We start from the raw sequence: 25,983 nt of genomic DNA, 5'->3' as shown, positions 1-25,983 counted from the left end.
TGCTAACTGTTTAGCGGCACCAATACATGTGTATCCAGTGTTGCATTTCAAGCATCGCATTCAAGGGGTTATACGGCATAGGCGTGTACAGATGACACTTTAAATATATCTAATATCTTGAGAACACCCGGTAATATCGATTATGTTCTGTATTTGTTTTAATGTGTTGCAGGATGTTGATTCCTTAGTTCCGTGCTACACATATTTTAGAATTTATTTTATTCGGGATTAACAAATCATTTTATATGATGTGATGATATGGTGAATTTGTATAATTATGGGTGTATTACATCTCGGGCTCCGTTATTATATTATATAGTGTTATAGACACGGGCATTCGGCAGGCTTTTGTGAGCCTTCTTTGGATCTATACTTTAAGATGGGATGAGCGCCACTATATGGCGCGTTTTGGCTGTACTTTTATCGCCAATTTCGTGGTACTATGTCGTATTCAACGCTTCCTTTTGCGGTGCCATATGTAAGTTTCTATGTTAGATATCAACTGTTGTTTATAAGTGGGCTACATTGCTTCTATATAACTTTTGAGGTTGATATGACTATAGGCTTACATCGTTACGATGATCACCGACGTCCCGTTGGCACAAACTATGGCGCCTTTTTAAACCATGGAGTGTCTATCTTTGACCCAGGACATTCTAGGATCTCAGGACTTTTGATGTCGCGTAAGGTTGTTTTTGGTTACAAGTATAATGCGGAGCGAGTGAAGCGCAAGGGCACTGTTCGGAGTCAGATTTATTACGACATGTACAAGGAAAAGCACCCTCTGTATGTGATACATCGTTTTATGCATGAGCACGATCCCGGCAACCCTAATTTTAATTACGACATTGATTTGGCCACTAAGCCGTTGTGTACACGTCACATTTTTAAGCATTACAAGAAGGACAATCGCCTGCGTTTCTTTTGGTATGCTTCTGGCAAGAAGAAGCCCAACGGTCCTTGTAGTCGTTACATAAACTACGCCCGTTGTTACAATGAGTTTAGATTCAGCAAGCTTGAGAGTTATTATCACATTTTACCCTACGTTCATGAGCATTACAAGGATGACCCTCGTTATATATACTTTATGAATCGTTTTCTTGCCTTTCACGGTCGTGTTGCGGCGGCTAAGCGTGAGTTGTTAGTTAAGTCTGTTGAGGCGGGTTTGGATCGTCCTGAGGAGTATCGTCGTAGTTTATCATGGCGCGAGATAAAGGAGCAGCAGCGTCGTGAGGTTTCTGATCTTTATGAGAAGCATGGTATTAAAGATCGTATAGAGGTTCGGTTGGGTGGCGGTAAAAGCTTCATAGTGAAACCTGATGGTTTTACTGTTCACGGTGAATATTACTCTCGCATTGACAAAAAGGAGCGTCACTCCCCTTATGACATTTATACACCTTACTACCGCACTTGCAACTCATCTAAGCGTCGTCGTTTCCGTGAGCGTGGTCGTCCATTAGATCCTAAAGACCGTTGCGCTACTCGTCGTGAACGTCTCTTGAAGCGCCGGGCTGAGCGTGAGTCTCGTGAGGGCAAGGATGCATTTACAAAGAAGCTGTTAAAGAAAAAGAAATCTTTTAAGGTTCTTCCACCGCCTGGTTGGATGCCTGAGGAGTGCATTGGGTTGGTTGAGCCAGTTATTGCCCAAGTCAACAGTGCGACGTCCGGCGGTTGACACATGATCGCATGAACAATGAGCCTAAGGACTCTAGATATAATTATCCCAGATTAGCTATTCATTAATTATTTGAATACTTGTTCAACCCAGTTATCGCTTGGATTGCTACTTTCTTCCACTGTGTTGAAACCCTTTAAGGATGGTTTGGCAGCGTTGTTGGACGGATTTGCTGGGGACACAGGGTTGAATACGGGTTTATTGACATCCGCGTTTAGATTTCTTCGAATTATGCTAACATCGTTTACACCAGGTCCGGTTGTTGCTACATTATCTCCAGTTTTGGCTTCACGCTGTATCTCGGTCATCTGTGGTTCCTGTACTGGGAACGGTGCATTTGACGGTACACCTGCCAGTAGCATTGCGGCATCCTGCATGACTTTCCTTTGGCGATTATCCATTTGGTCGGACAGAATTTCAGCGGCGGTATCTAGGCATCTTTGGAAACGTATCATTCGCAGGACATCATACAACACGTTTCCATCCTGACGTTGTCCCTTAACCTTTCTTAGTGTACGTAACAGCCACTTGTCATGTACCAACTCTAGATTACGCATAGATGTAGCAGCCTTTTGTGCCATTCTTTCTGCATCTCTGAACCAGAATCCATATGTTTGTTGTAGTTGCATGAGTAGTTCCATTTGTGCGCCTTGCAGCGTGAGTGAATGGCGCATTTCGTCGTACTGTTGCCAGGGTATGTTGGCTACATCTTCTACTATTCCTGACGCCGACATTTCTTTGAGTTTTGGGTCGCGCGTCATAACTGTGTGGAATTGATTAAATGGCATGTAGGCTCCACTTGCGCATTCAATACGCAACGATGCCTTTCGAAGGGTATATCCTAGAAAGTTGACTGGTGAGTTGCTATGAGGATATCTTTCATTATCCTTTAGTCGTACGTAGCAAAGCTGTTAATTGATAATATAATATCCACGGACTTACCTTTTGTTCGTTAACGTATAGAGGGAACGCTTTGATGACCTTCCTAGTTTCATCATTGGAACTATCAGGCATCAGGTCCCCTAGGTCCAGTGAAGGCACCCATTCTAAAGATACGCCACCAAGCTTGTGGAAGCTTGCCATGGCGGGTAGCAGCGATATTAATTGTCCTGTTGACCATTGCAACATATAGACTTGCCACATACCTGACGAGTCTCCAACCCAGAGGTTAAGCTGGTCCGAAATGCTTAACCACGTTATTTGGCGACCTTCAGGCAGCACCAGAAGATCGTCGTACAAGTCCACTACGCGGTTAAGTGAATTCCGTGCAAGTCCCCTGAGACCGTTGATCCATAGCAGACGAGTGCTGTATACCGAAGTCGCGCGTGAGTTGGTGATGCACTCGGTGATTACGGCCAAGAGGTTACCCTTTGCAGCTATACCCACTGGGTCACCCTTAAGGTGGTATATCCCTAGTACACTACCGGCAATGGAATATATGTACAGGATGCCAGTGCCCAAGACGGCCACGAAGTCGTCGGCCACGGCAACACAGGCTATACTATCGTTCTTCAGACGGCGCTCCCACGTTTCATTGGTAGATAGATTGTTGAATGTAACTAGGCCGTGTGTGGTGCCGCCAATTACAATATCACTTCCGGTGACAAGTGCTCTGGAAGACAGCGCTGCCGTATGACAGTTATGCTTGTCGTGTCTTTGTATATATCCAGCATTGGGTCCGGAATATATATGCACGTGTATAGTGATGGTATCACCAGACCCCTGCTTAGTTATTTGGCCGGCATCATCCCAGTATAGTAACCATTGTGATGCTTCATCCTCTGGTGGTGGACATGCGCCAGGTGTTAGGCCATATCTGTCTTGGGAATGGCTTTCAAGCTGGGCAACCCGCCGTTTCAAGCGGTCAATATCGTCTAGCAGAGTTTGGCTGCTTTCATCGTTGAACATATCAAGGTACCGTCTTGCTGTATGGTAGTCAGCAGATTCCGACCTAGGCGTTTGTTCTTTATTCACTTCGGTTTCAAGCATATCTGTTAGGTCAAACAGATCGTTGTCGTCCTCTTCAACATCACCGGCATCTACTGCTTCAGTGTCTACCATATGTCGAAGTCTTTTGTTGGATTTTCGTGTCTGTGACAATGGCTGTTCAGTGTTCTTAGCACCTAGATCCACCATACGGTCATCTTTCGGCATAGACAATCGTTTTACATTCCACTGGGCTGTAACATGTTTATTGATTGTAGATAAAATCACATACCCTGATTGGTCAAATCGCCGATAACTGCCAAACTGACTTCCTTTTCAGATAGGTCAGTCATAGCACATACCCTGAAGGGCGTACCTAAAATGCTATTATTCGCCTGGGAACGACTTACTTGTCATGGAAAAGAGCACCACCTGTGAATCGAAGTCCCATATGGCCACTTTATCACTACTAGCAGTGAGCAGAGCAACAACATCGCCTAGTATAGCGAACTCCATAAAGGATATGGGTTCATTATGGACTAGTCCTTTACCAAATTCATAGACATCCCAGCGTGGTCCGGACGTATACCTCACTGCACTACTTCCTGCAAAAGCCACTAGGCGCTTGAGCGGGTGGAAGGCCACGGGGCACTCTCCCCAAACGCTGGTACCTACGTTATCAAAGGTCTTTAGGACGTAATTTGTATCCAATGCCTTCAAGGTCATACCGTCACTATTGTAATACATAATCATCTTATGGTAGAGGTTAGTCCTTAATCCTAATATGTTGTTACCAACATCTATTTGGGTATGCTCGAGCTTGTTCCATGTAAAGTGGTGTACAGTTCCACTTTGCAGCATAACATATGTATGCAAAGCGCTTAATCCGCTATTTGCAGCATCCAAATGCAGATATAGACGGTTTACTCCCTCGGAGTGTTTATCATTATGCGATATTACGTTGAACACACCCTCAGTGTCTACACCGGCCAACGAGATCATGCCATTGTGGTAGCCCAGAGCGACTATAAACCGAAACTTGGTTAAGGTGTTTGGCGGATCGCACACTGATATAGCAGTGATGTGGCTATTTTTAATCTTTTCCTCGATATCTTTGTTGCTGCATACCTTCCATGATCCTGGATCGATGCTGGCCTTCTTATGCAGCGATTGCACGCAACACACCTCCAAACCACGCGCAGCGACCACACATCTACGGCAGAATATAGCTACAGGCAACATCACCTATGTGAAGCGGCACAATACCGAAATACTCGATGGCTTTCCACATACTTACCTCGAATGCACACCGAAAGGTGTACCAACTACAGCCATAGCCGTGAGATTATTGAATATAGACACGGTTTGTATTAAAAATTAGCGATATAGTGTGTTAACTGTGTGTTGAATACACATATGTGGTATATCCCGTGAGGCTTGTCGCTGATGTATTATATACGTTCAGCCGTGGAATCACAGAGCTAGCTCGGCAATATTCCTTCTACAGCCTAGCTCCCTTTTCTCTAAGCGTTGACTACGTCGCGATAAACAATGTACAAACAGAACGTACCAAGTATACCTTTTTCAGGTGACCTATGTTCAAACGTACACTTGAGATTGCATTCAACATCACTGTAAAGGGGCTATCAACTTTACATCTAAGTCTAATTTCCAATTTGTTTTCAAGTGGGTGTGGCATACGGTATCCGACGAAGGCAACACGTTCGTCTTTACTGAGTCGTCTGCGAGTATTTAGGATACAATCACTACAACATACGATCTTATTAGTGTCCCAAATGTATGATCTTCAAGGTATACAATAAATGTACCAGATAGAGGTGACCTTGAATCAGTTATCCATTCAACTCTGCAGATGACATGGTATAAGTTAGTTATAGACCAGATATATGTTGCATATTAACGACATGTAAGATGAAATAGGTACACTATAACCCTGGGTACCAATTTGATACAATATCTAATTGAGTGCATAACGACACATCGATATACAACTTACTTCTTCACACCTTGGCCTAATTCCATCATATCGGCCATTTCAGGCCTATTTATGAGCGGTGTTTGTCTCATCATTTTGCTTGTGTATCTAAGTACTACGGCACTGACGTAAGACACTTGAGGGGTGTATCGTGCGAATAATAGCTCACATAGGTCCTTTCAACCGTTGCGATAAATTGAATAGATTCTTATAAATATGCTTTGTGTCTAAAATTCAATTTGGTGATTCCCGTTTCCTTAGTATTCGCATTTATGAAAGGCTATCGCCTTTCCTCTATTGAGTGATCACCGATTACAGATCGTCTTAGCGAATATATAATGGAATATGACTAAAACTACTTAAATACACCCTTTAAAGCGGTTGATGGCGATGTGTTTATGGAAGTTGTGGAAAATCAGCATATCTGCGGGGACAACATCTCGCACCATGCATATGATATGGTGGTGTCATTTTTAATCATCATAAAACCAATGTTATAACATCTCAAACCAATCACGATACACGATATCACATCAGCAAATGGAAAGATCTATGTTTCTGCTAAACCATGCCGATATCGGCGGCAGTATGCGTTGTATGTATAGTTGAGGGGACACAATGAAGTACTTCAATGGAAGCTCTGTTAAATGAAGCAACTGGTACGAATTGCAATTTTATTGTGGCCTGAATAGTTCCTATAGTGTTTAATTCTAAATGTTTTTCCAAGGTGTTATATTAAATTGAACTGGATTCTGTTACTTCTCGGGGATCCTAATATATAAAACGCATCTTGACTGCAAGCAATACTTCCGCTTGCGAATTGCTGAAGGTTGTGTATATTATAAAAACGAAGTGGTCACTTTGGCATGCCCTCTTGCATACCACGGAGGACTAGAGTGTATAACGAAATAAGGTACTGCAATAATAGCTATCACACCGCCATAAAGACACGCAAAATACCATTGGTGGGCAGCTTATTATATGTTAATTCTTACGTAGTCACTTTCGGAGGAAACACTCTATCTGATGGTTATTGGATGACCTAAAAGTGACCTATCCAATTACTATATCAACGCAATGCCGTGATATGTTTAATATAAACATTGTCTTAATGCTTAAGGATTACCATAAAGGATCTGACGAAAACTGTCGGCTTTATATACGCGTTGCTACAGGAAAACTCTGTGGCTGAATACTTGAACTACGCAGTGCTTATACATCATCATGGATATGGATATGGATTCAGCTTTATGCAGTGAAATGATGGCTTCTACGTTTGCGCGGGAAGGCTGTCTTGAAAGCTTGAAAATAGCGTCACGTCTATCCTTATCTAGTTTTTGCAACGTGCATCCACTTAGGAGGTGGTGTAAAATAGTTGGCAAATGCAAATCACAATTGTGTTCTCACGACATTATAGAGCTTTACGAGGAGCGCAAGAAGCTACAGAAGCTCCCATGGCCCAAAGCGGCAACTTACAGCCTCGATACACCACGGGTGGGTTATTAGTTTTTAGCAATATACTCTATAACAGAAAAAGACACTGGTGCTGGACCTGGATGAAACTTTGATTCATTCGTCAACGTTTAGGACTGGTAAGCACCAAACATTGGTGGAGATAGTGGGTGACACGGGTATTAGCCTGGTAAGCGTCAGCTTAAGGCCATTTGCACGTGAATTCATTGCGGCTGCTACTCGCATGTTTGAGGTAGTGATATTTACGGCTGCAGGCTGCAAGTATGCCAACCCAATTATTGACCTTCTCGACTGCGAGAGGCGTATTCACGCTCGTTTATTTCGTGAGCACTGTACTACATTCAACCAGCATATTATAAAGGACTTGAGTATGTTTGATCGAGATTCGAAGGACATTGTCATTATCGATAACACACCGATCTCATACTTTTTACATCCGCATAACGCCATACCGATTTCCTCATGGCATGACAACCGTTCAGACAGGGAGTTGGTGCTTTTAATGCCTTTTCTCAGGAAACTGTCGACTTGCGACGACGTCGTTACCTTGATACGAGAGCGCTACCATAACAAGCAGGAAGGCTCTAAGTCGGTATCTACCTTATCAGACACACACGCAAACTAGTACATGACATGTGTTTAATCCTATGTGTATCTATACTTGCTTAGAATCTAGGGTGTGCCCTGAGGTGGCGCGTATCTAAGGTAGCGACGCTCCCAACTAAGGGTTCAGTGGCTGTTAAAAAGTGGCTTTACGCCCGTACGCGAGATATAGCAGCCAATATAAATTAATGACCACTGTATTAAGTATCAGGGTGTTAATTTCATATCGATAGGGTGTGAGCGTCCCCCTTTGCACGATGGATGAGGTTTGGTCTAATACTCTGAAAGACAGATGATACAGGTCAAGGTACCGAGGAGTTTCAAGCTTCTCGATGAGTTAGAGCGTGGGCAGAAGGGTTCTGTTAGCGAGTGGGTTTCTTTTGGTCTTGAGCGTCCGGATGACATTACGCTTTCAAATTGGTCGTGTACCATTTTGGGTTACCCTGGAGTGAGTGACATCTAAAATCAACTCATTTCATGTAGACCACGTTTGAGAACCGTATATATTCTTTAGAGGTATATTGTGGCGATGACTACCCTGACGTACCGCCAGTAGTCAAGTTTGTTACTAAAATCAACCTTCCAGGTGTAGATTCTGAGGGCAATGTAAGTGTTTAAACCATTGTCATTAAAATTCTATCTAGGTAAATCCCGATTGCTTTGCTGTATTGAAGAACTGGAGGCGTAACAGCTCCATTGAGGCGGTACTTGTAGACATAAGGCGTCATATGGCTGCGATGAACACTCGCAGGCTCCCTCAACCTGAAGAAGGTGATTGTTATTAACTGTTACTTTTACAGATCACAATAATTCCTTGTGGCATAGTGCCATGCCTAGACACACTTAAGACTGATCTTTTTATCTTCAGTCACAATAACTTGTTTAATACAAAATATAGCATCGTGATTGTAATTTACTTAGATGTGTGCTATTTCGTGTGTCCTGTGGTCAAGTTACAATGATATACTGGGTAATGGTTATGCCAACCTTGTTATAGAATCACTATAAAATACGGTCTGACACATAGTGTTTTATATATACATTTCAATATGGCGGATGCTGCGGATAAGCCGGGTGATGAGGATGATATCCTCAACTTCTTCTTCTCTGAGATTGAGTCCATTGGTACGCGTCGTGTAGTATGGTCATATTTGTTGCAGATAAGGCTAAGAAGGACACTGACGTCATGACTTTGAACGCCAAGGAGCTGTGCTTGAGGTTAACATCGCAGAATTTTGCAAGTCCATATCAAGTATTGCAGCTTAGGCACAATGCTACAGAGGACGAGATAAAGAAACGTTATCGCAAGGTATATTGTTTCTATGTATATTTGATGCTAATCAGATGTCATTGATGATCCATCCGGATAAATTCAAGCATGAGCGTGCTCAGGATGCATTCAATGGTAGGATTATAGCATTGCATTCAACAGTGTTCAGTTTTGCTTAATGCGTTCAACGAGATTCAGCAGTCAGACTCTCGTGAGAAGTATAAGCAGGTGTATGAGGAGGCCAAGAAGAAGGTTTACAAGCGCCACAAGGCCAATCCAAACGCCACCACACTGGACTTGATTGCTGCGGGTGTGCTTGACAGTGATTTACAGCAGATAGAGAACGAGATCCAACGTGAGTGTGACGACATGCTGCGCAAACATCAAGAGCGTCGTGAGTATGCTGAGCGTTGTGTAAGGGCCAACATGGAGTATGAGAAGCAGGTGTGTTTATCTATGTTACATGATCTATCATGATCAGCTTGCTGCTGAGCAGGTAGAGAAGGAGAAGGAGCAGTTGAACCATCAGGTTGAATGGGATAAAACACGTGACATGCGTGTTTCTAGTTGGAGGAGCTTCCAGGTAATGTATATATATACACTCTCACGGTTGCTTAGGGTCAGGTTACTGCTAAGGACTTTAAGTTACAGGCTTTTAGGACGGTAGAGCCTAAGCGTGAGCAGCGTGCTGACATAGATGGTATAAAGCGCGGTACTATAGCTGAGTCTCAAACCGATCGCAAGGAAAAGCGCAAGAAGATAGTGCACCAAGACACTTACAAGGAGAATTGGCGATAGCACTTATTATTTAATGTTTTAGGTTACTGATGAACCCTGTTCCCAACTGGGCGTAAGCTCGTGATGCTACGGTATCCGAGGTCAATTCAATATCGTTTATTTCCAGCATGGGATACAGTAGCTGCAACTCCTCGATCCACTTGGCACACTGCAGGTATCTGCTCCAGCATCTGCTTTGGAAAATTGCTTGCAGTCCACGATCCTGTATTGTGATACGTGAACTGGCATTAACCGCTTCTTCACATAGCTTGATTACGTGGTGTACAGTACCGCTTGACTCTCGGGATATAGCATTGCATTCATCTGGTGTGGAGTCAGTAGAGCCTATAACCTTTAGCTTTGTATCTACCGTGGCCATTATGCGTGCTATGCACCATAGGGCGGTGGCCACCGTTATAACGTCGACGTTACGATGTGAGTTTGTGTTGGAATCCCAATGGCTTAGGTATTCAACTAGGTTTGGCACTTGTTTCTCCACTTTGCTAAGCAATGCGTTGATCAGGGTACCGCCATCAGCAATGTCCTCTACTATCAGCTTGCCACTAGCATCTAGCAAATGCATAACAAGCTGAACCAGAGGTTCTTGGCCCGATTCTAGTACGATATCTACACCTAGCAGCAGCTGGTCTCGGTTAAGTGCCACTGTGCATGACTTTAAAAGTGCAAGCTTACGTTCTGGCGTAACTCGATCCCAACCTAGAATCAGTAGCGTGACTCCAATGCGTATGTGCTCCTTCACATCGTTCCTGGCCAGTACCTTGAGTACATTTGACTCTACCATGGTCGAGAACGGTACTAATATATCCTCGGGCATATGTTTGCACATGCCTATACACAGGCTGTATACTGAAACTGTGGATGCAAAGCCCTGTAGATGCCCTTTAACAAGCCGTACAACATCATCGGCAGAGCTGGCAACAGTGTCGACAATATCATTGTCTGCATTCTTCAGAGCGATAACGGTGTTTTGTACTTTCTGAAGAACGAAATTGCGATATATGCATTTGAGTTGTGTCAACTGCTTGCGGGTGAGCATGCGCCTGGTGAACTCACAATTCTGTGACAGTTGGTCGTATATTTCAGGTGTGATTCTCAGGAAGCAGATATCCTTTAGTATGGATACACCTTCACAATAGATATCTATCTCGGCATCGCATGGGTGGCCAAGGTCAGTATCATGTAAGCTACCATTGGTGTCATCCTGATCACCGCCATCTACATCTGTATACCATAGTATTTCATCTGTTGTGCCAGCATCTGACGGTTCATTATATCCTTGTTCAGTTAGTACCACGTCTATAAACCGGGCAATCAAGGTGGTCATTCCTGGGTTAGACTCGCAGTCGTCAATCATAGCTGTGAATACTTCATTGGGATCAATCGAATCTATGCCTTCCGTTTTCTGTGACACGATGGCCTCCAGCAACCTATGCTGCCATATATAAAGCCCTAGCAGCGGGTATTTATCCCGTCGAGAAAACATTTCATCGAACAACAACTTTGCAAAGACGTCATAATCATTGAGTGCTTGGGTGAACGACGTCACGCGACTCACACGGGCGCATATAGATGCTCCAAAAAACAGCATTCGGAACACGTCACCATCCTTTAAAGTCTTTAAGCTATGTCGCAGGATTGTTACCCACGTTTTAGTGGACAGTTCAACCGGCTCTTCATAATTGTCATCTGTAGGCGACTCAGATAACTCGTGAATCTTGTATCCAGCTTGTACTTCCAGTTCCAGGAGTAGCATGAATAAAGATAAGCTCCTTGGGTTTGCACGCAGGGCCAGTTGAATGACATTTCTTGCGGCAATGCTTCCGTTAAGTGTCAGGGTGTACTTTACTGCAATCTTCCACAGCGCTTCACATGTCGGATTTTTAGACAGCGCGTCCATTATGGCACGATTCATGACGCCGAATGCCTTTATGCGATAGCAGAACGCGCAATACTCCTTCCACAGCTCGATGTTGGTAACGAACCTTTTTAGACATCGGTTGAACAACCTGTGTATACGGCGTCGTACTATTACCTTGATGGGCACGTTACCACGGTCCGAGGGCACTGTATAGCGCACACTAGCACTATCGAGGATATATAAGATATGCGTTATTCAGCTTACCTATTATCTGAGGACTTGACCTTCCGCAGCCGCTTTTGGAGAACGCGGTCCAGTTCAATTTCATAACTGATGTATTCTCGGTAGGAGTTGCGTGAGTATACTAGATCGCTACTGATTACTGCATATTCGAATTTTCTACGCCGCTCTACTATATCTCGTACTTCTTCATCTGTGAATATTTGTAGCTCGGTCAACTTGCGCAACTCGGGGACCATGCCCTCGAGCTGCTGCTGCACTTGTGCTGCCATATTGCGATCAATAAAAATAAAATGCTTCTTTAGGTCATTATTGCATAGGTGTGTTTATTAGTGAGCTGGTATTGATGGTGTATTATGGCACTACACTAACGGTATTTATTGCCACGACACGAAATTGGAACTGGCGCTGTAAAACTAGGTTTATCATATATAAGTTATATCTAATAATCAAATGTGTATACTCGCTGGTCCCTATGGCCTATACTATAGCTTGTCTAATTTAGGTCACTACCCTAATCCCTAAATATACCAACACGATCCCTATGCTATTCTTTGTATTATGTGTTATCTCTAGAGTAACGGGGGACTACATATCCGTTTGGTTGCGTTCAATCACAACCTGCCATGGACGGAATCCCGTTTGTTGATACATCGGTATGTTGTCCAATTCCGTTCCGTGGACAGACAATGTGTATTACGTACATCATTTTGATGCAATAGTATATCTCAGGCAAAACTACTATTGGGAACTGGTTAAAGTCAAATTATGTTTTTTCCACGGCCACATTGTCCAGTGATCACTCATGCAACACGTTTCGTGCTATGCATACCTGGAACCCTAGATAATGAACATCGCTATATATTGACATGGCATTTACCAGATTAATCATTCCTGAATAACAACTAGCACATGTCTTATTCTCAACATTGAAATATGCAATGGCCCATATCTACCGAAATGATGGTTTCCATCATTATATACAACACTGGTAGCCACTTGTTATATGGGACCACAAGTTCCTTAGCTAGATACCTATATGTGCCGTGGTTGAACCATTGGAATATAAAGACACAATTCTAGAATCGTGCTGGTCTTCGTCGTCCTGTATATTTCGTATCAGGTCTAGTTTCAATGCCCTGTTATATCTATACAACGTTTATATAAACATACTCTTCTTCGTTGTTGTTGTTTTTTATTGATGATTCGTTGTCTGATGGTTTCCTGCTTCCTTTTTCGTTTATTTCTTCTTTGATTTGATCCTACTGTTGGAACTGTATCCTCTTCTTCTTCATCAACTTCCATGAGTGCCTGCGGCATCTTCTGCGGTAAACCTGTCATCCCTGCCCATATACATAGGTAGTACCTATTAAAGTTCACAGCATTCAGGGTCCAACTTACTTCTTTGCCTTTGCTGACTCTGGGAAGTCCACTACAAGTCCACCTCCAAAGCTGCACCTTGTGGCTGCTGAAGTTATCATTTCGATTTGTTCTGCATTTTCTGGGTAGAACTGTATGGCTGCTCTTGCTCCGTAATTCAGGCTGCGATAAAGCCACTTGAAGAATGCGATAAGTCGTTTGTAAGGTTCATGTGATGACTTGTTGGCTACGCATAGCCACTGCAATGCGCTTATGCTGATAGCTCCATCGAAGCTCTGAGGCTTGAAATTCATGGGTTCTCCTATATCTCCCAATATCATATCACCTTCCTGGTCGCAGCCGTTTGCTATTGCTTCGTCCAGCATGTGGGTGCTGATATCCACTCCCACCCAGAAGTGGTTGTTATCGTTGAGTACTGATCCGCTAAGTCCGCTTCCGCAGCCTATATCCAGTACAAGGCATGATTCATCCTGTAATTTATATAGATATGGTACGCATAACTACCTCTGGTAGCAGTAGCATCTCTGTTGCACGTTGGCTCATTGCGATTTGGATATCGCGGATATGCGTGTTCACTGTATACCTTCGTGCTTCATCGCTGTTGTAGTACTGTACAATATATTATCACAGAGATGTAACCATACAATTTCGGGTGGCGCTAAATGTTCAGGTCTCGTTGCCATATTGATTTTATAGCGATATCCGTATGTGTTAGTTACTTATAGCATTTCTCTAGGATCCTTGCATATAGCGGCATTTCATACTAGCTATGAAAACATAACTCGGTATAGTACCTTCCTATGGCCGAGTTTTACCTTGCTGACCTCAGAAGGATATACTCATTCCTTATGGGCACATACACTCAGTGGAATAGACAGTTATATCTACTATCCACGACATACTATAACATAGTGAAACCTAGTTCCATAGACTCTAGATTACTACTAATCTAGATACGGCACATTTTTGTTAACTAGTACAAGACCCCGATAACGTACACATCACCCTCTTTTGTTTTTAAAATACATTCTGTCCATCAAAAATATCACTTATTTCTACTATTACCCTGTAATCTAGAAGTAGACATAGTTCATAGTATGGATCCCAAACAAATTGGCAGCCTTGTGTGTTATGGCCGTGGTAAAAATGACAAGAGTGATTGCTGTGCTCTTTCTATGCAACCTATTATTAGACGTCGGAGGTCGTCTCAGGATGACACTGCTGGTGTGATTGAACCCAGTTCACTTGACGCAGCTGGGTTACCTTCAGATCAGTGTACGCGTGAATTTTCTGCTCGCTGCAATCGCAAATACCATAGCGGTACAAAAAACACACCTCCTCCTGTTGATATGGCTGTATATAAGGGATTAAGGCAGCATGTTGACTTTAACAATCGAGAGGTGGTCACTGCGTTACCGGGTGTTAAACCTCCACTAACAGTTTCGGCACTTCAAGGGAAGATAAGGGAGCAGTATGCACGCGTTCACGGGGCTACATCGGCCACGCTTACTGGCACCAACACGGTGTTCAAGCCTTTGGGTATCAATACAAATGCCCCCAAGAGTGAGCGTGAAGCCAACCGACTGCGCAGCATGGGCCACTGCAGGATATTTTTCGATACACTGGACAACGATTCCACACAATCCGTAGTTGAAGTACCTGATTCAAGGGCAATTTGCGCGGATACTACCCACGAATCAGGTGTTGTATCCAATACTGTTGTGGATCCCTTACCATTAGAGCCGGTTCCAAAGGAATTAACTATTATTGGTGGCACTCGTACAGTATATTCCCGTGATGCGCGATGGCAGGTTGTAACTATGCACATGGTATCCATTGATCCCTCGATGACTGACCGTGAGATAGAGAACATAGCTCGTGAGGCTGATATGCAGGTAGTGACGCTTAATTTGGACCGTAATATCATATCACATCTTTGTAATGGTACTGGTACAATAACTTGTCGTCATACTGGTGGTGAAGCGGGTTTGTTACGCTTTACTAATCTTTTGGCACAGCGCGGGATACAACTGTATGTAACTGATCTAATATCGAAACCGGATACCAAGGTTACAAGTTGACTGTCATCTGTATACTAATAACTCCCGGTACTCGGGATAAACGGATAGTTCTGTATATTAATCAAGGCAGCATTACGATGTTCAAGGTTGTATATAACTCAAACTGTATCTAGCACAGCATAATATTGCATAGGGTATAGACATTGCGATATTGTTTATGTTCCTATTTTACGTCGTCGTTTCATAGCTTGTTTCAATACTTTCTTGCGTCTTGCCGTTACTACATGTTCATCTGGGTGGTCCCTGATTAGATTACATCCTCTTCTTTGTGGCTTTGCCACTGCCATTACTACTTCCTGTGGGTAGTTATCCGATACAGCTTCTTTACTACGGTCGACACTAATTGAACGCAGCTGTGAAAGATTTTAGGCATCTGTCTATCACTTACTTGATCTGTGATGCCGTGGCATAGCTGTTTAAGACGATTTCTCTCCGCGCGTCTGCGCTGTTCGTCCATCATCTGTTTCTTAACGATATTATACCGCTTCTGTATAGCGGTACGATGATTTTTTTTAGCCATTTTAAATTTAAGTTTGTATCTATGGACGCGCTAGGTCACAGCGCTTTGGTTGGATGGGCGGGCACACCCTGCCTGTAGCAACGCTTCTTCCAATGTGTTGCGATCATTAACCTTCCTACGTCTTAGAACTGACTTGTATTGCACAATCAGCTCTTCTAGTGTGCGATTAGTTGCTTCTATGAAATCTATCCATTCTTTCCAACTTCGGTAATCATTGAACATATCAGGCTCGTGTAGGTACAGGAAGTATTCATCCTTCATGTTGCCGATGGCGACTGTACGTCATACATTCTATGATATAGAGCTACTTACGCTGCTCCAGTACTTCTCTAAGATCATTGCCGTGTTTAAGCTTGAATCGTGCGTACTTTAGCAGTGCTATTGCCTTTGGGTACTGGATAAAATCTTGGTACAGCTTTTCATTTGTTATCCTTAGCACTCGTAGTGTTGTGTTATCCGGGTGTCTGGCTATTTGCGAGATCAGGTTGGCTACATTCTCCATAATTTGTAGGAATCCATCTGGGTTATCTTCATGTAGCTGTGCTACTACTTTCTCGAGTACTACTGCAGGTTCAGTTTTGTATACTTGTTGCACTATATAAAACGGATCGTTTACTTCACGATCTGAGTCTTGTATATTACTGAAATCTGCTGGTGGCAATACCACTTTCGACACTTCCTTGGCACGTTCAATCCTTTTCAGATCTTCTTTCGTTTCTTCAATGATAGACATACCTCTAACTTCTGCTTCTTCTCCACTGTCTTGTGCCTAGGATATGTTAAATACTAGGAGCTAGCTCACCTCACGTGCCAGTATATCGTGTACCTGCTCCACTTCTAGGAACCTGGATGATAGCACTTCCTCATCTATTTCGTATACCTTATCGTAATGCCTTATTAATTGTTCTACAATTTGTCTAGTTTTAGGTCCGAATATAACCTTGTCATCAGGTACATTTAGCTCCAGTCTGTATTTACCTACAACTGGCAGCAAGCTGCTCAACAACTTCTTGAACACTTGATATTCACTGTACATCCCAATTAATTCGTCATCATTGGTTGCTAGAAAGTGTTCAACATATTTTTTAAGGTCTGGTATACATGTAATAGACTTAATGCAACCTACTTTCTATTTGATCGACAGTATCACTCAACTTCGTCATTATGCTAGTAGGTAGTATCCCGGATAATCTATTACTAAAAGGTTATATCGTAGCTCACTAGATGTATCCACAACAATATTACGCGGATCACCTTGCCTCGTATTGTACTATTCTATGTGATCTTTTCTTGTACAATATTCTGGATCCGCAGTGACGGCATCTCACAGTTTGCGTAGGTTGTACCGCGAGGTCCTTTCCGCATTCTGTATGCTCTATGAACAGTGATGTAGTCTACATGGCCACATAGGCCAGAGGGGCACACCGGGACAGATACACAGCACAGCGAGCCCAAATATCAAGGCCGTAAACAATTTACTATGTCTTTAGCTCGCATTCAGTGTGGATTCTTGGCCTTTTGAGCACATAGCCTTCCAGAGTGTTGCGCGTGTGTACTGGCGAGCGCCGAATAACCGCAACAGCATTCATTTCGTTAACCTACCAGCACAAATGTAGATAATTGGTTCGAGGTGATCTTGTGTGTCTAACGAGTTTGCGGACTCCATCTTTTATTGACTGATGGGTTGAGCGCCCTGGCACACCATTCCATATGACTTATGGTACGGAGTTATGGGCGATGACCAAATCGTTGCCTTTCGGCAGGTATCTGACATACATTCTATTGGCTATAGACCACGTTAATGGATTCCGTGTAGACAATGTACCTGGCGGCATCCAGAGGAGATTCGGTGTCCTAAGGAGTGACCACATCGACGAGATGATGTTTGAATGTGGGATATACAATGAAAATCTACGATTTCCTCGCAATGTGGACTCCGTTTTGAATCCTCATGCGCCACGTGATCCTGCTGCTCAGGCTAGATTGGAGCAGATGAGTTTGGAGTTGACCAAGGACCAGTTAGCGAAGTACAAGCAGCGTAAGGAATATCTTCGCATAAATCTACCTATATCTGGTGAAGTTTCTAGGCCTAAGGGTGGTTATTTACAGGACATATACTGTATCCTTGAGGAGCACAACCGTGAACTGCTTGAGAATGAACTCTACAAGAAAGGTAGCTCGGGTTCCGGGCAGATGGACATTGACAAGCTTAGGAAGCTAGTGCTTCCTACTCAGTTGTATCGCATTTTTGATAACCCTGAGGTTATCAAACGCTGGCGTTTGTTTGCAAACGCTGTGAAATCAACATCACCATTGGTATGTCAACGTTATGACTTAATATTCGTTTAGGTCCCTGGCCACGTTTCTACGGTTACACTCTCAGAGACACATCGCAAGCTACTTGTAGAGGAAATACGTAAGAACAACGTATTTGGCATTGCAATTGCCTTTATACACCCTCCAGAGAACCCTGAGAGCGAGGTGGAAATATCTCAACACGCTTCCATGTGTGAGGTTGGTTGTGAGTATACAATCTAATATACCCAGTTCGTTGACATCACTGACCTTGACACCAGTGGGTCGATAGTAGTAAGGGCTGTTCAAAGGTTGAACATTCTGAAGATGCACGATTCCGATGACCCAGTTGTGCTCGTAGGTCACGTATCTATGTCTAAATAACCTTAGGCTGACGTATCGCTACTGGAAGATGACCATCTTCCTTTCAAGAACGCTGTTGTTACGCACGAAAACGCAAGAACAGTGGGCAAGCTTTACGACCGCTGTAACATGGATGAAGCCTACCTCAGGTATGTGCTGTATTTCAATGTACTAATAACGCCTCAGCAAACTATCTGGTCGCAAGGCAGACTTTGAGTTAATAAGTGCGCGTGAGAAATTCCAGGACAAATTGGAGCACATGATTCGGGATGTGCCTGTGGACGGGAAGCACGAGTACCGCATAATGGAGCTGACTAGTTTCATTGCTTTGGAATTCCACGCTGACGTTGAGACACGTATGTGGGCTGCCAATATTCGTGACACTGAAGAACGGCTTGCGTGTGCTAACACGGTATTACATGAGAAATCATCATATTTAAAGCGGAAGATAGCTGAGATGTCAGGTCCTCCTAAACCTCTGACTACCTCTGATTTGCTAGATGGCTGATCTATTCATCGTGAAATGCAAATACCTGCATAAAACAATGAAAACGTGCATTGGGATACACATGTCAAGAGTAATCCTGGGTAATGTACCCAACTGGTTGATATAATGCTATTTGCCTAGCTGCACCGTCTGTGTGTTGTTGTATGCTGAGGGTTGATGGTGTGCTGTTCATTATGACATGTGTAGCTATTTACCACCATTTGCAACAACTCCGTACACCTTTGGTATTTTAATATATTAAATAGCGTTTAATTATAAACTCCCGTTAGATTTGGCCACCTTGTGCCGTTGTACCTTGCGCACACGGGATCTGGAATAATGTCGAGGAAACGCTCGGCATCTGCGGAATCCGACTCTAAATCGGAGTATGAGGTTGAAGATATTTTGGAGTTTTGCATGGTCAGGAAGCAGCCCAAATATTTGGTAAAATGGAAGGGATTCAGTGACTCGGACAATACATGGGAGCCTGAGGTAATGTTATAAATTCGTATTAATATGGCGATTAGAACAACCTTAAAAACTTGCGTGGCTTTGCTGTAAAGATGAAGAAGTTGAAGGATGAGTATTTACAGCAGGACTCCAAGGTTCCGTAAGTCATGTGTGTGCACATAATATCGTCGTTGCTATGCATTGTTGCACTTTATACCTAGGAAGCTACTGCTTCCACTTAATTTATGCCCAAGTAACTTGTAGTTTGTCTTACTTGGTTATATAGTCCTTTTTTTGTTGATACTATCTATGCTATTACTAACCATGTACGTTATAACTTGTTAGGGCGCCTTCTGGCAATGAGAAGTCTACTAAAGCTGCACCAGTACCTAAACCAACTGAGATTAGTTCAACGTATGTTTTTTGGGGTAATCCTATAGACTCTACAGCGTCAAAAAGCAGAAGAAGCCTGACTCTAGTGATTCATCACCAGTTTCACCTAAAAAGAGTTCGCGTACTACTAGCATTTCAGAATCTACTAAGAACGTTAGCGTTGAGATCCAACCTAGTTCTCGTCAATCATCACCGGTAGAAAATCAGAACAAATCCGCTGACAAGACGGCGGATGTAATGCAGGTTGCTACTAAGCCGGAGGAAGCTGTGGAGGTGGAGGACCTGCTTGATTATAAGCCCAGACTTAAGAAGGACTACTTCTTTGTAAGATGGAAGGGTGAATGGGAAGATTCATGGGAGCCTAGGCACAACCTTTTGATTGTCGGCGACCTCATGAACAAGATGAACGAGTTGAAGATGAGTTACATGCGTATATACGGCACTAGTGAGATGGAGGACGATGTATTTGTAACCGTCCAGTCGATACGCATTTCAGGTTCAGCAACCCTATCTGCCGTGGTTGTTGAGATGACAAGGTGAGTTGTCCGCGAGATATATACAATACACCCAGGGACACTGAAAGTCGCACTTTGCTACCTCTACAGGAGGTAAGGCGCCGTTGGCCACAGCAGTTGCTTGACTTTTTGCTGTCTAGGCTTCGTTTGAGGGCGTCCGGCGATGTAAACGGCGATCACGAGGTCAGCAGCACACATGGAATCCCACTGAAATAGGCACACATTTAGTTTGATTTTATGCAAAACAATTTAATAAAACAGTTTTAGCGTGTGCCATGAACCTTGGGTATCAGATTAGATCCTTAGTAGTTGACTTGTCTGGTGCACGCAAGAATGAGCTCCGCGACTGTGTCAATAGAGTGAAGCACTGTGTTACGGAGGCTAGACAAGGGGTACGTCGTGGGAAGGTATTATACACAATATTTAGGGTCGCGATCTTCCTTATGTGGAATACTGCCATGTCCCTCGCAAGCGTTGGAGAGTGACATACTTGAAGTCAAGATTCAAGCACAGAAGGGCGATACGTCATTACGTTTTTGAGCGTTATACATACCGCGTTACATTTCTATATCCATTCGATCTAGGTGTTGCCCTGAACACTGTTTTTAGCAGTTTAATAGGTGGTCTAAGGGCAAGCTGTGCTTTTGCTTGGCAGTTCGGACCTATACCTAATGCAGTCCTTCGTCGCCGGGAGGATGCCATAGTCCACAAATTGGAAAGCCGTTTATCCGATACAGCGTACACCCATCCCGAATAACGCCATGTGTCTACCTCAATGGCTCAAAACACTTCGCATTCCACTGGAGAAACTGACAACATCGCAGCGTGAGCTTTGTATCCGCCTTGATGGAATACGTGCGAATCTCGAACGGAAGCCACAGGAAACAGGATGGTTCACTTTTACCAAGCGCGCTCAATCGCAACCGGTCACTCGCGGTCTGTATATATACGGCGGCGTTGGCCAGGGCAAGACTATGTTAATGGACGCCTTCTATAGACAGGTGGACTCCACAAAGACCCGACTGCATTTCCACGAATTCATGATCCGTGTACAGCGCCATTTGCACGAAATGAAAGGCACTACCGATGGTGACATGATGGCGTTAGTGGCTCGTCAAGTCGTGGGAGATGTCAAGCTTCTATGCCTAGATGAATTCTTCGTTAATCACATTTCGGATGCCATGATCCTGAAACCTTTGTTTGAGCGACTATTCAAGGTATGTTTTCATTCCAGTGTATGGCGTTGCTAATGCTTATAATATCCATGATATATAATGGGTGCTAGTTATGACACATTAACAACCCCTTATGGTATATCAGATGGGCATCGTGGTGATATGCACCTCCAACCGGCCGCCAGATGATTTATATTTGGGTGGACTCAATAGAGACAGGTTCCTACCGTTCATACCGCTCCTGAAGACGCAATGTGATCTGTTCAACTTGCAAGCTCACGATTTCAGGCAGCAGGGTAACCATATACAGCCGGGCACCGATATAGATCGTGTATATTTTGTTAACCCAGAGGACAGTGACGAGCAGGCCTTTTTAGCATTCAAAAGCTGTAATTCTAGGCAACCCATAGAAGCGGATAGATTGCTCAAGATCTCTGAGCTGAGGTCGCTTAAGGTACCGTTCTGCAGTGGCAAGGAGGCATACTTCAGGTTTAGCACTTTGTGCGGTTCGGGTGATAGTGTTGACCAAGGGAAAAAAGAGGTATCCCTGGGAACAGAGGCCTTTGTTGTATTGGCCAAGACATTCCGTAGCATATGGGTTTCCCAGGTACCGCAATTTGATGCTAGCAATAGTACTGACGGCCGGCTGCGTAGCTTCATGTTACTTATAGATGTGCTCTATGAACACAACACTAGGTTAGTACTATCCGCGAAGGTACCCCTGCTAAGGTTGTTTGGCATGGTCGGCGTGGTCAAAATTGCGGAAGAGTTCCAACTTAAGCTTACGAAGGTCTATCTAAGTACATATGACTTATCTGTTAAATATGGGCACCAATTGGATAGAGATGGCTTCAAGCAGCTGGGCACTAGCCTCGGGATATCAGATGTACAAGCTGGGTTACTATTTGACGCCATGCTACTACCATCGGCAGAAACATTGGCGGTGGAGCGCCTCTGGGACATATGTGAGAACCACAGGCTTCTAATGCGTGGCCAAGAGTGCAAAACAACTCATTTGTACCGCTTCGATGTAAAGGATGAGAGTGCACAGGAGAATGAATTCATGTGTTCGAGGGCACTGAGCCGTTTATTCCACATGTCGTCGGCTGCCTATCTCCAGGCGCACCGTACTTTATCCCGTGAGGACTAATATATACCATTAAACGTTATCTATATGTTGCCACTATCAGAGTCTAGTTGTACTCATGTAGGCCTGTTATCAGACTTACATATATACAACTAGACTATGCACTATTGGTGACAGTGGTTACTACATGGTTAAATAGTTATCCCAGGATATGGAGCACGAAATGAAGTTATACTAATCGTTAACATGAACACCATGGGTACCAGGTTGCCACTACATCTACATGGCTAATATTACCTTGATATCACCATGAACTAGGTGATTGAGTACTAAAGTGTGAGCCAGGCTTTGGGGTGACTATATTCCTGTTAGTAATCCAGGAGCTCTAGAATAGCTCGCTTGGAATTGTCACCAACAGTACTGTAAGATAGCCGTTTAATGCGACAGTAGCCCCCGTGGCGTTCCTTAAAACGAATAGGAGCTAGTTTCAGAACGTTTTCTGCCAATTCTCGGTCATATAACCACTTATTGATCAGTATTCGCGCGTGGCGCGTGTTAGGGTGCTTTGCATACTTGATAATCCTTTCTACGCGCGGCTTCGTCTGCTTTGCTTTATTTAGTGTGGTTATTATTCTACCGTGGCGTAGCACCTGAGTTGTCAGTGCCCGCAGCAACGCTCTACGGGGGGAGTGAGACCTCTTTAACTTTTGGCACTCACGGAGATTTCCATATAACCCAAATGGAAACCTATTGCAGCTTGAGATTAACAACGATGTCAAAGAACGCTCACGAAATGACGTAACGAATCTAAGCACCAAGCAATAAAACAAAAAACCAACAAGTTTCATTTACTGGCATGATCCGTTTTCTCAGAGCACTTGTAAAAAATGTCCTTTATCCACTCTTGTCATTGATTTGTCAAGCGTATCCATTAAAAATGATTATGATATCACTTTAGAACCGAATGGCCATGACTATTGAATCATGAAGAGCCAGCATATAATCCCAGTTATCGGCTGGATGGTCTGTAACATAGAATCCAAGTAACATACAGAGTGTATTACAATTGATTGCGTAAACAATCCTGGTGCCTATATTAGCATGTAATAGAATGTCCAGATTAGATTATATGCCTGACTAAAATAGATCTTCGAGAATTGACTTGAGTCCTTCCAGACAAACCACAAGAAATGACACGACATCAACTATGCTTTATATATACTTCAATTACATAGTACTCTAGATAATAGGTATATATAGCATCTAGAATAGAATTGAACCCAGGAAGGTGTGTGTTACGTTTCATGTGTAAGGTACCACACATCAGCTATGGCATAACGCTAATAGATTCTATATTGCCTGGATGTTCTTGGATCATATATTTTCTAGATGTATATATAGCCACAATGATTGTCATACTTTGCTATGGACACCTTGGCTTTCATGATTTTTGCGATATGCTGTCTTACGAACATAGCTCCCAGAATCTTGGCATTTAGTCACACAGGCCAGTGTCCATTGGGCAATAGAAGCTCTATATGGACATATAGAGCCAATAAGTTGCCACGGATTGGTTCTTGTAATGCAATTAATAAATCAGAAGAATCCGAAGCCAGTGTTGCTACGGATATAATACCGGAATACTATGGAGCCGAATACACCGAAGATGACTTGAACAAGGAACGAGAAGAGATTCGCGACTGCCTTGTTCTCAATGAGTTTAGTATGAGTATGTTTATTGGCTCCCCTTGACATCGCGTTAGAAAAGGATAAGTTGCCAAGGGCGCACCCGCTGTATAAATTTCTACGAGAAGAGCGCAAGAAGGTGATTAAAATAGAAAGGATACAGCGTTGGCGGCAGGCTGAAGCCCGACGCCAGGAATGGCGTGACTTTTTCCAATCAGTAAAGGTAATACCCCTGTAGGTCTTGAGTAAAATCGCTTTCAGGACGGCACTTTCGAGAATATATTCACTGTCGAGCAGCAGGACATTTGGGGACGTATGCTTGATAAGACCGTGGAACTAGCTCACCCACTAATCGATGAAATTGAACGAATCATGGACAATGGGTCGTTATCCCCGGAGAAGCGCAATGAAATGGCAGTGGAACTAAGGACGCGGGTACAGGATATTCGCGAGCAAGTGTTCCAGGATTTTGAACCTGAATTACGTACTTCGGGAGCACTGGAACGTGCGCAGCGTTACATTGCCAGCGTACCCACCTATATCATGGATATATGCCAACCCGATGTTAACCACAACGTATACATCAAGCCGCAGAATTGCACTATTGACGCCGATATCGAGTGGTCGAATACAGTTTTAGGCAGCGGCAGGGAGCCGAACGAACCATATTGGAAGTGGCACCTGCTGCCGTCACTGGGACAGAAACGTAAAAAACGATTAGGTAGAGGCCATGGCAGTGGCAAGGGTGGTAGTTCAGGTCGTGGGTGCAAGGGCCAGAAACACAGATCGGGCAGATATGTAAATCCGGTCTTCGAAGGCGGCCAGATGCCATTGTATCGGAGGTTACCCAAGTTTGTTGGACGACCCGTTGGACCCGGTCATCGGCATGGTAGAAAAAAGTATGAGCTCATACCAATACATCAACTCAATGTAGCGAAAGATGGAACTGTAGTGGATTGGGCGACATTGGAGTGCCTGGGAGCACGGTTAGGTCGATACAAGCGGGGGCATCCAATAAAAGTTGTTGGAGGCAAGAAGTATGGAGGCGTTGCAGAGCCCCTTACAGCCAGAAACCTTATCGTAAAGGCACATGCGTTCACGAAATCTGCCGCTAAGGAAATTTACCAAATGGGTGGTCGCTGCTTCTTGCTGCGACCGTCGACCCTAGATATAGTACAGGAAGAATATCACCCTGAGGTACCCAGAGCAAGGCGTTATATATTCAGCGGCAAGATATCCAGACGTGAACGCAGACGTAGAGAAATAATGAAGCGTGTAAAAGAGGAAATAGATAAAGAGGACCGTGAAATTGATAGTGCTATGAATAAAGTATCCACTTGTGATACTGGGATCGATTCGGTACCACAGAATGCATCGCAACCCACTGCCATGGAACCATCATTGCCAGAAACAGATAACATAGCAGGAACCCAGAATCAACAAACGAAGACAGATCCAATTGCAGAAGCTTCACAGATAGAATCTGTGCCAGAATGCAACACGACTGATACGAGTGACAGTAACACTGCACCTAAGAAAAAGAGAGGAAGGAAGCCAAAGGGTACCACATGATCACTAGGTCAATCTCTGTGAACATATCAGTCAGTGACAATACAGAACTGTGTCTATTGATATCGCTAGCAATGACAGCTGAATTGTGCTATAATAATCGCAGTTTAATAGACATTGTATAGCGTGGTTACAGATGGTAC

At 43.7% G+C, this 25,983-nt stretch overlaps 16 protein-coding genes across 16 annotated transcripts; 9 read left to right on the top strand and 7 right to left on the bottom strand.

Annotated features, from left to right (window-relative positions):
• Window positions 1–239: 239 nt before the first annotated feature.
• On the top strand, window positions 240–1,710 carry BBOV_III004070 (putative integral membrane protein). The gene is made up of 2 exons (XM_001611488.2): window positions 240–478; window positions 564–1,710. Exons 1-2 carry the CDS (start codon window positions 385–387, stop codon window positions 1,673–1,675), a joined length of 1,206 nt encoding a protein of 401 aa, XP_001611538.2. The 5' UTR covers window positions 240–384; the 3' UTR covers window positions 1,676–1,710.
• An 8-nt stretch (window positions 1,711–1,718) lies between these two features.
• On the bottom strand, window positions 1,719–4,948 carry BBOV_III004060 (uncharacterized protein). The gene is made up of 6 exons (XM_001611487.2): window positions 4,899–4,948; window positions 4,012–4,814; window positions 3,894–3,977; window positions 2,821–3,855; window positions 2,618–2,784; window positions 1,719–2,583 (listed from the first exon to the last, which is right to left on the bottom strand). Exons 1-6 carry the CDS (start codon window positions 4,934–4,936, stop codon window positions 1,744–1,746), a joined length of 2,967 nt encoding a protein of 988 aa, XP_001611537.2. The 5' UTR covers window positions 4,937–4,948; the 3' UTR covers window positions 1,719–1,743.
• Window positions 4,949–4,958: 10 nt separating this feature from the next.
• Window positions 4,959–6,023, bottom strand: BBOV_III004050 (RNA polymerase Rpb3/Rpb11 dimerization domain family protein). Its single transcript, XM_051767367.1, has 4 exons — window positions 5,619–6,023; window positions 5,379–5,468; window positions 5,172–5,343; window positions 4,959–5,135 (listed from the first exon to the last, which is right to left on the bottom strand). Exons 1-4 carry the CDS (start codon window positions 5,690–5,692, stop codon window positions 5,103–5,105), a joined length of 369 nt encoding a protein of 122 aa, XP_051623435.1. The 5' UTR covers window positions 5,693–6,023; the 3' UTR covers window positions 4,959–5,102.
• Window positions 6,024–6,137: 114 nt separating this feature from the next.
• On the top strand, window positions 6,138–7,715 carry BBOV_III004040 (Dullard-like phosphatase domain containing protein). Its single transcript, XM_001611485.2, has 2 exons — window positions 6,138–7,091; window positions 7,129–7,715. The coding sequence occupies exons 1-2, from the start codon at window positions 6,822–6,824 to the stop codon at window positions 7,693–7,695; spliced, it is 837 nt and encodes a 278-aa protein (XP_001611535.1). The 5' UTR covers window positions 6,138–6,821; the 3' UTR covers window positions 7,696–7,715.
• A 103-nt stretch (window positions 7,716–7,818) lies between these two features.
• Window positions 7,819–8,514, top strand: BBOV_III004030 (Ubiquitin-conjugating enzyme spm2). The gene is made up of 4 exons (XM_051767414.1): window positions 7,819–7,939; window positions 7,975–8,121; window positions 8,157–8,279; window positions 8,318–8,514. The coding sequence occupies exons 1-4, from the start codon at window positions 7,931–7,933 to the stop codon at window positions 8,456–8,458; spliced, it is 420 nt and encodes a 139-aa protein (XP_051623434.1). The 5' UTR covers window positions 7,819–7,930; the 3' UTR covers window positions 8,459–8,514.
• Window positions 8,515–8,697: 183 nt separating this feature from the next.
• On the top strand, window positions 8,698–9,776 carry BBOV_III004020 (DnaJ domain family protein). Its single transcript, XM_001611483.2, has 6 exons — window positions 8,698–8,798; window positions 8,834–8,982; window positions 9,018–9,078; window positions 9,113–9,387; window positions 9,425–9,526; window positions 9,562–9,776. Exons 1-6 carry the CDS (start codon window positions 8,723–8,725, stop codon window positions 9,739–9,741), a joined length of 843 nt encoding a protein of 280 aa, XP_001611533.1. The 5' UTR covers window positions 8,698–8,722; the 3' UTR covers window positions 9,742–9,776.
• BBOV_III004010 (U3 small nnucleolar RNA-associated protein 6 family protein) lies at window positions 9,723–12,150 on the bottom strand. The gene is made up of 2 exons (XM_001611482.2): window positions 11,864–12,150; window positions 9,723–11,825 (listed from the first exon to the last, which is right to left on the bottom strand). Exons 1-2 carry the CDS (start codon window positions 12,109–12,111, stop codon window positions 9,752–9,754), a joined length of 2,322 nt encoding a protein of 773 aa, XP_001611532.1. The 5' UTR covers window positions 12,112–12,150; the 3' UTR covers window positions 9,723–9,751.
• A 697-nt stretch (window positions 12,151–12,847) lies between these two features.
• On the bottom strand, window positions 12,848–14,165 carry BBOV_III004000 (putative 18S rRNA (guanine-N(7))-methyltransferase). The gene is made up of 5 exons (XM_001611481.2): window positions 13,864–14,165; window positions 13,724–13,828; window positions 13,241–13,689; window positions 13,013–13,205; window positions 12,848–12,978 (listed from the first exon to the last, which is right to left on the bottom strand). Exons 1-5 carry the CDS (start codon window positions 13,900–13,902, stop codon window positions 12,919–12,921), a joined length of 846 nt encoding a protein of 281 aa, XP_001611531.1. The 5' UTR covers window positions 13,903–14,165; the 3' UTR covers window positions 12,848–12,918.
• Window positions 14,166–14,274: 109 nt separating this feature from the next.
• On the top strand, window positions 14,275–15,349 carry BBOV_III003990 (uncharacterized protein). The gene has a single exon (XM_001611480.2). It carries the CDS (start codon window positions 14,317–14,319, stop codon window positions 15,298–15,300), a length of 984 nt encoding a protein of 327 aa, XP_001611530.1. The 5' UTR covers window positions 14,275–14,316; the 3' UTR covers window positions 15,301–15,349.
• Window positions 15,350–15,397: 48 nt separating this feature from the next.
• On the bottom strand, window positions 15,398–15,822 carry BBOV_III003985 (uncharacterized protein). The gene is made up of 2 exons (XM_051767258.1): window positions 15,689–15,822; window positions 15,398–15,653 (listed from the first exon to the last, which is right to left on the bottom strand). Exons 1-2 carry the CDS (start codon window positions 15,818–15,820, stop codon window positions 15,456–15,458), a joined length of 330 nt encoding a protein of 109 aa, XP_051623700.1. The 5' UTR covers window positions 15,821–15,822; the 3' UTR covers window positions 15,398–15,455.
• Window positions 15,823–15,824: 2 nt separating this feature from the next.
• BBOV_III003970 (PUB domain family protein) lies at window positions 15,825–17,494 on the bottom strand. Its single transcript, XM_001611478.2, has 5 exons — window positions 17,423–17,494; window positions 16,947–17,186; window positions 16,623–16,912; window positions 16,133–16,589; window positions 15,825–16,095 (listed from the first exon to the last, which is right to left on the bottom strand). Exons 2-5 carry the CDS (start codon window positions 16,981–16,983, stop codon window positions 15,851–15,853), a joined length of 1,029 nt encoding a protein of 342 aa, XP_001611528.2. The 5' UTR covers window positions 16,984–17,186; window positions 17,423–17,494; the 3' UTR covers window positions 15,825–15,850.
• A 7-nt stretch (window positions 17,495–17,501) lies between these two features.
• BBOV_III003960 (ATP-dependent protease La (LON) domain family protein) lies at window positions 17,502–19,035 on the top strand. Its single transcript, XM_001611477.2, has 5 exons — window positions 17,502–18,136; window positions 18,170–18,334; window positions 18,368–18,472; window positions 18,506–18,627; window positions 18,665–19,035. The coding sequence occupies exons 1-5, from the start codon at window positions 17,531–17,533 to the stop codon at window positions 18,984–18,986; spliced, it is 1,320 nt and encodes a 439-aa protein (XP_001611527.1). The 5' UTR covers window positions 17,502–17,530; the 3' UTR covers window positions 18,987–19,035.
• A 193-nt stretch (window positions 19,036–19,228) lies between these two features.
• On the top strand, window positions 19,229–20,573 carry BBOV_III003950 (chromo (CHRromatin Organization MOdifier) domain containing protein). The gene is made up of 5 exons (XM_001611476.2): window positions 19,229–19,457; window positions 19,493–19,575; window positions 19,761–19,829; window positions 19,865–20,344; window positions 20,380–20,573. Exons 1-5 carry the CDS (start codon window positions 19,305–19,307, stop codon window positions 20,537–20,539), a joined length of 945 nt encoding a protein of 314 aa, XP_001611526.1. The 5' UTR covers window positions 19,229–19,304; the 3' UTR covers window positions 20,540–20,573.
• Window positions 20,574–20,615: 42 nt separating this feature from the next.
• Window positions 20,616–22,692, top strand: BBOV_III003940 (ATPase AFG1 family protein). Its single transcript, XM_001611475.2, has 3 exons — window positions 20,616–20,715; window positions 20,751–21,540; window positions 21,644–22,692. Exons 2-3 carry the CDS (start codon window positions 21,085–21,087, stop codon window positions 22,646–22,648), a joined length of 1,461 nt encoding a protein of 486 aa, XP_001611525.1. The 5' UTR covers window positions 20,616–20,715; window positions 20,751–21,084; the 3' UTR covers window positions 22,649–22,692.
• A 95-nt stretch (window positions 22,693–22,787) lies between these two features.
• BBOV_III003930 (putative 50S ribosomal subunit protein L17) lies at window positions 22,788–23,861 on the bottom strand. The gene has a single exon (XM_001611474.2). It carries the CDS (start codon window positions 23,431–23,433, stop codon window positions 22,954–22,956), a length of 480 nt encoding a protein of 159 aa, XP_001611524.1. The 5' UTR covers window positions 23,434–23,861; the 3' UTR covers window positions 22,788–22,953.
• A 119-nt stretch (window positions 23,862–23,980) lies between these two features.
• On the top strand, window positions 23,981–25,893 carry BBOV_III003920 (putative 50S ribosomal protein L15). Its single transcript, XM_001611473.2, has 3 exons — window positions 23,981–24,314; window positions 24,349–24,494; window positions 24,533–25,893. The coding sequence occupies exons 1-3, from the start codon at window positions 24,011–24,013 to the stop codon at window positions 25,841–25,843; spliced, it is 1,761 nt and encodes a 586-aa protein (XP_001611523.1). The 5' UTR covers window positions 23,981–24,010; the 3' UTR covers window positions 25,844–25,893.
• The last annotated feature ends 90 nt before the right edge of the window (window positions 25,894–25,983 follow it).

This window comes from Babesia bovis, chromosome 3 (assembly GCF_000165395.2).
Source record: "Babesia bovis T2Bo chromosome 3, whole genome shotgun sequence".
In the NCBI taxonomy this organism is placed as follows: Eukaryota; Apicomplexa; class Aconoidasida; order Piroplasmida; family Babesiidae; genus Babesia; species Babesia bovis.
This window is presented reverse-complemented; position numbering and strand designations above follow the sequence as displayed.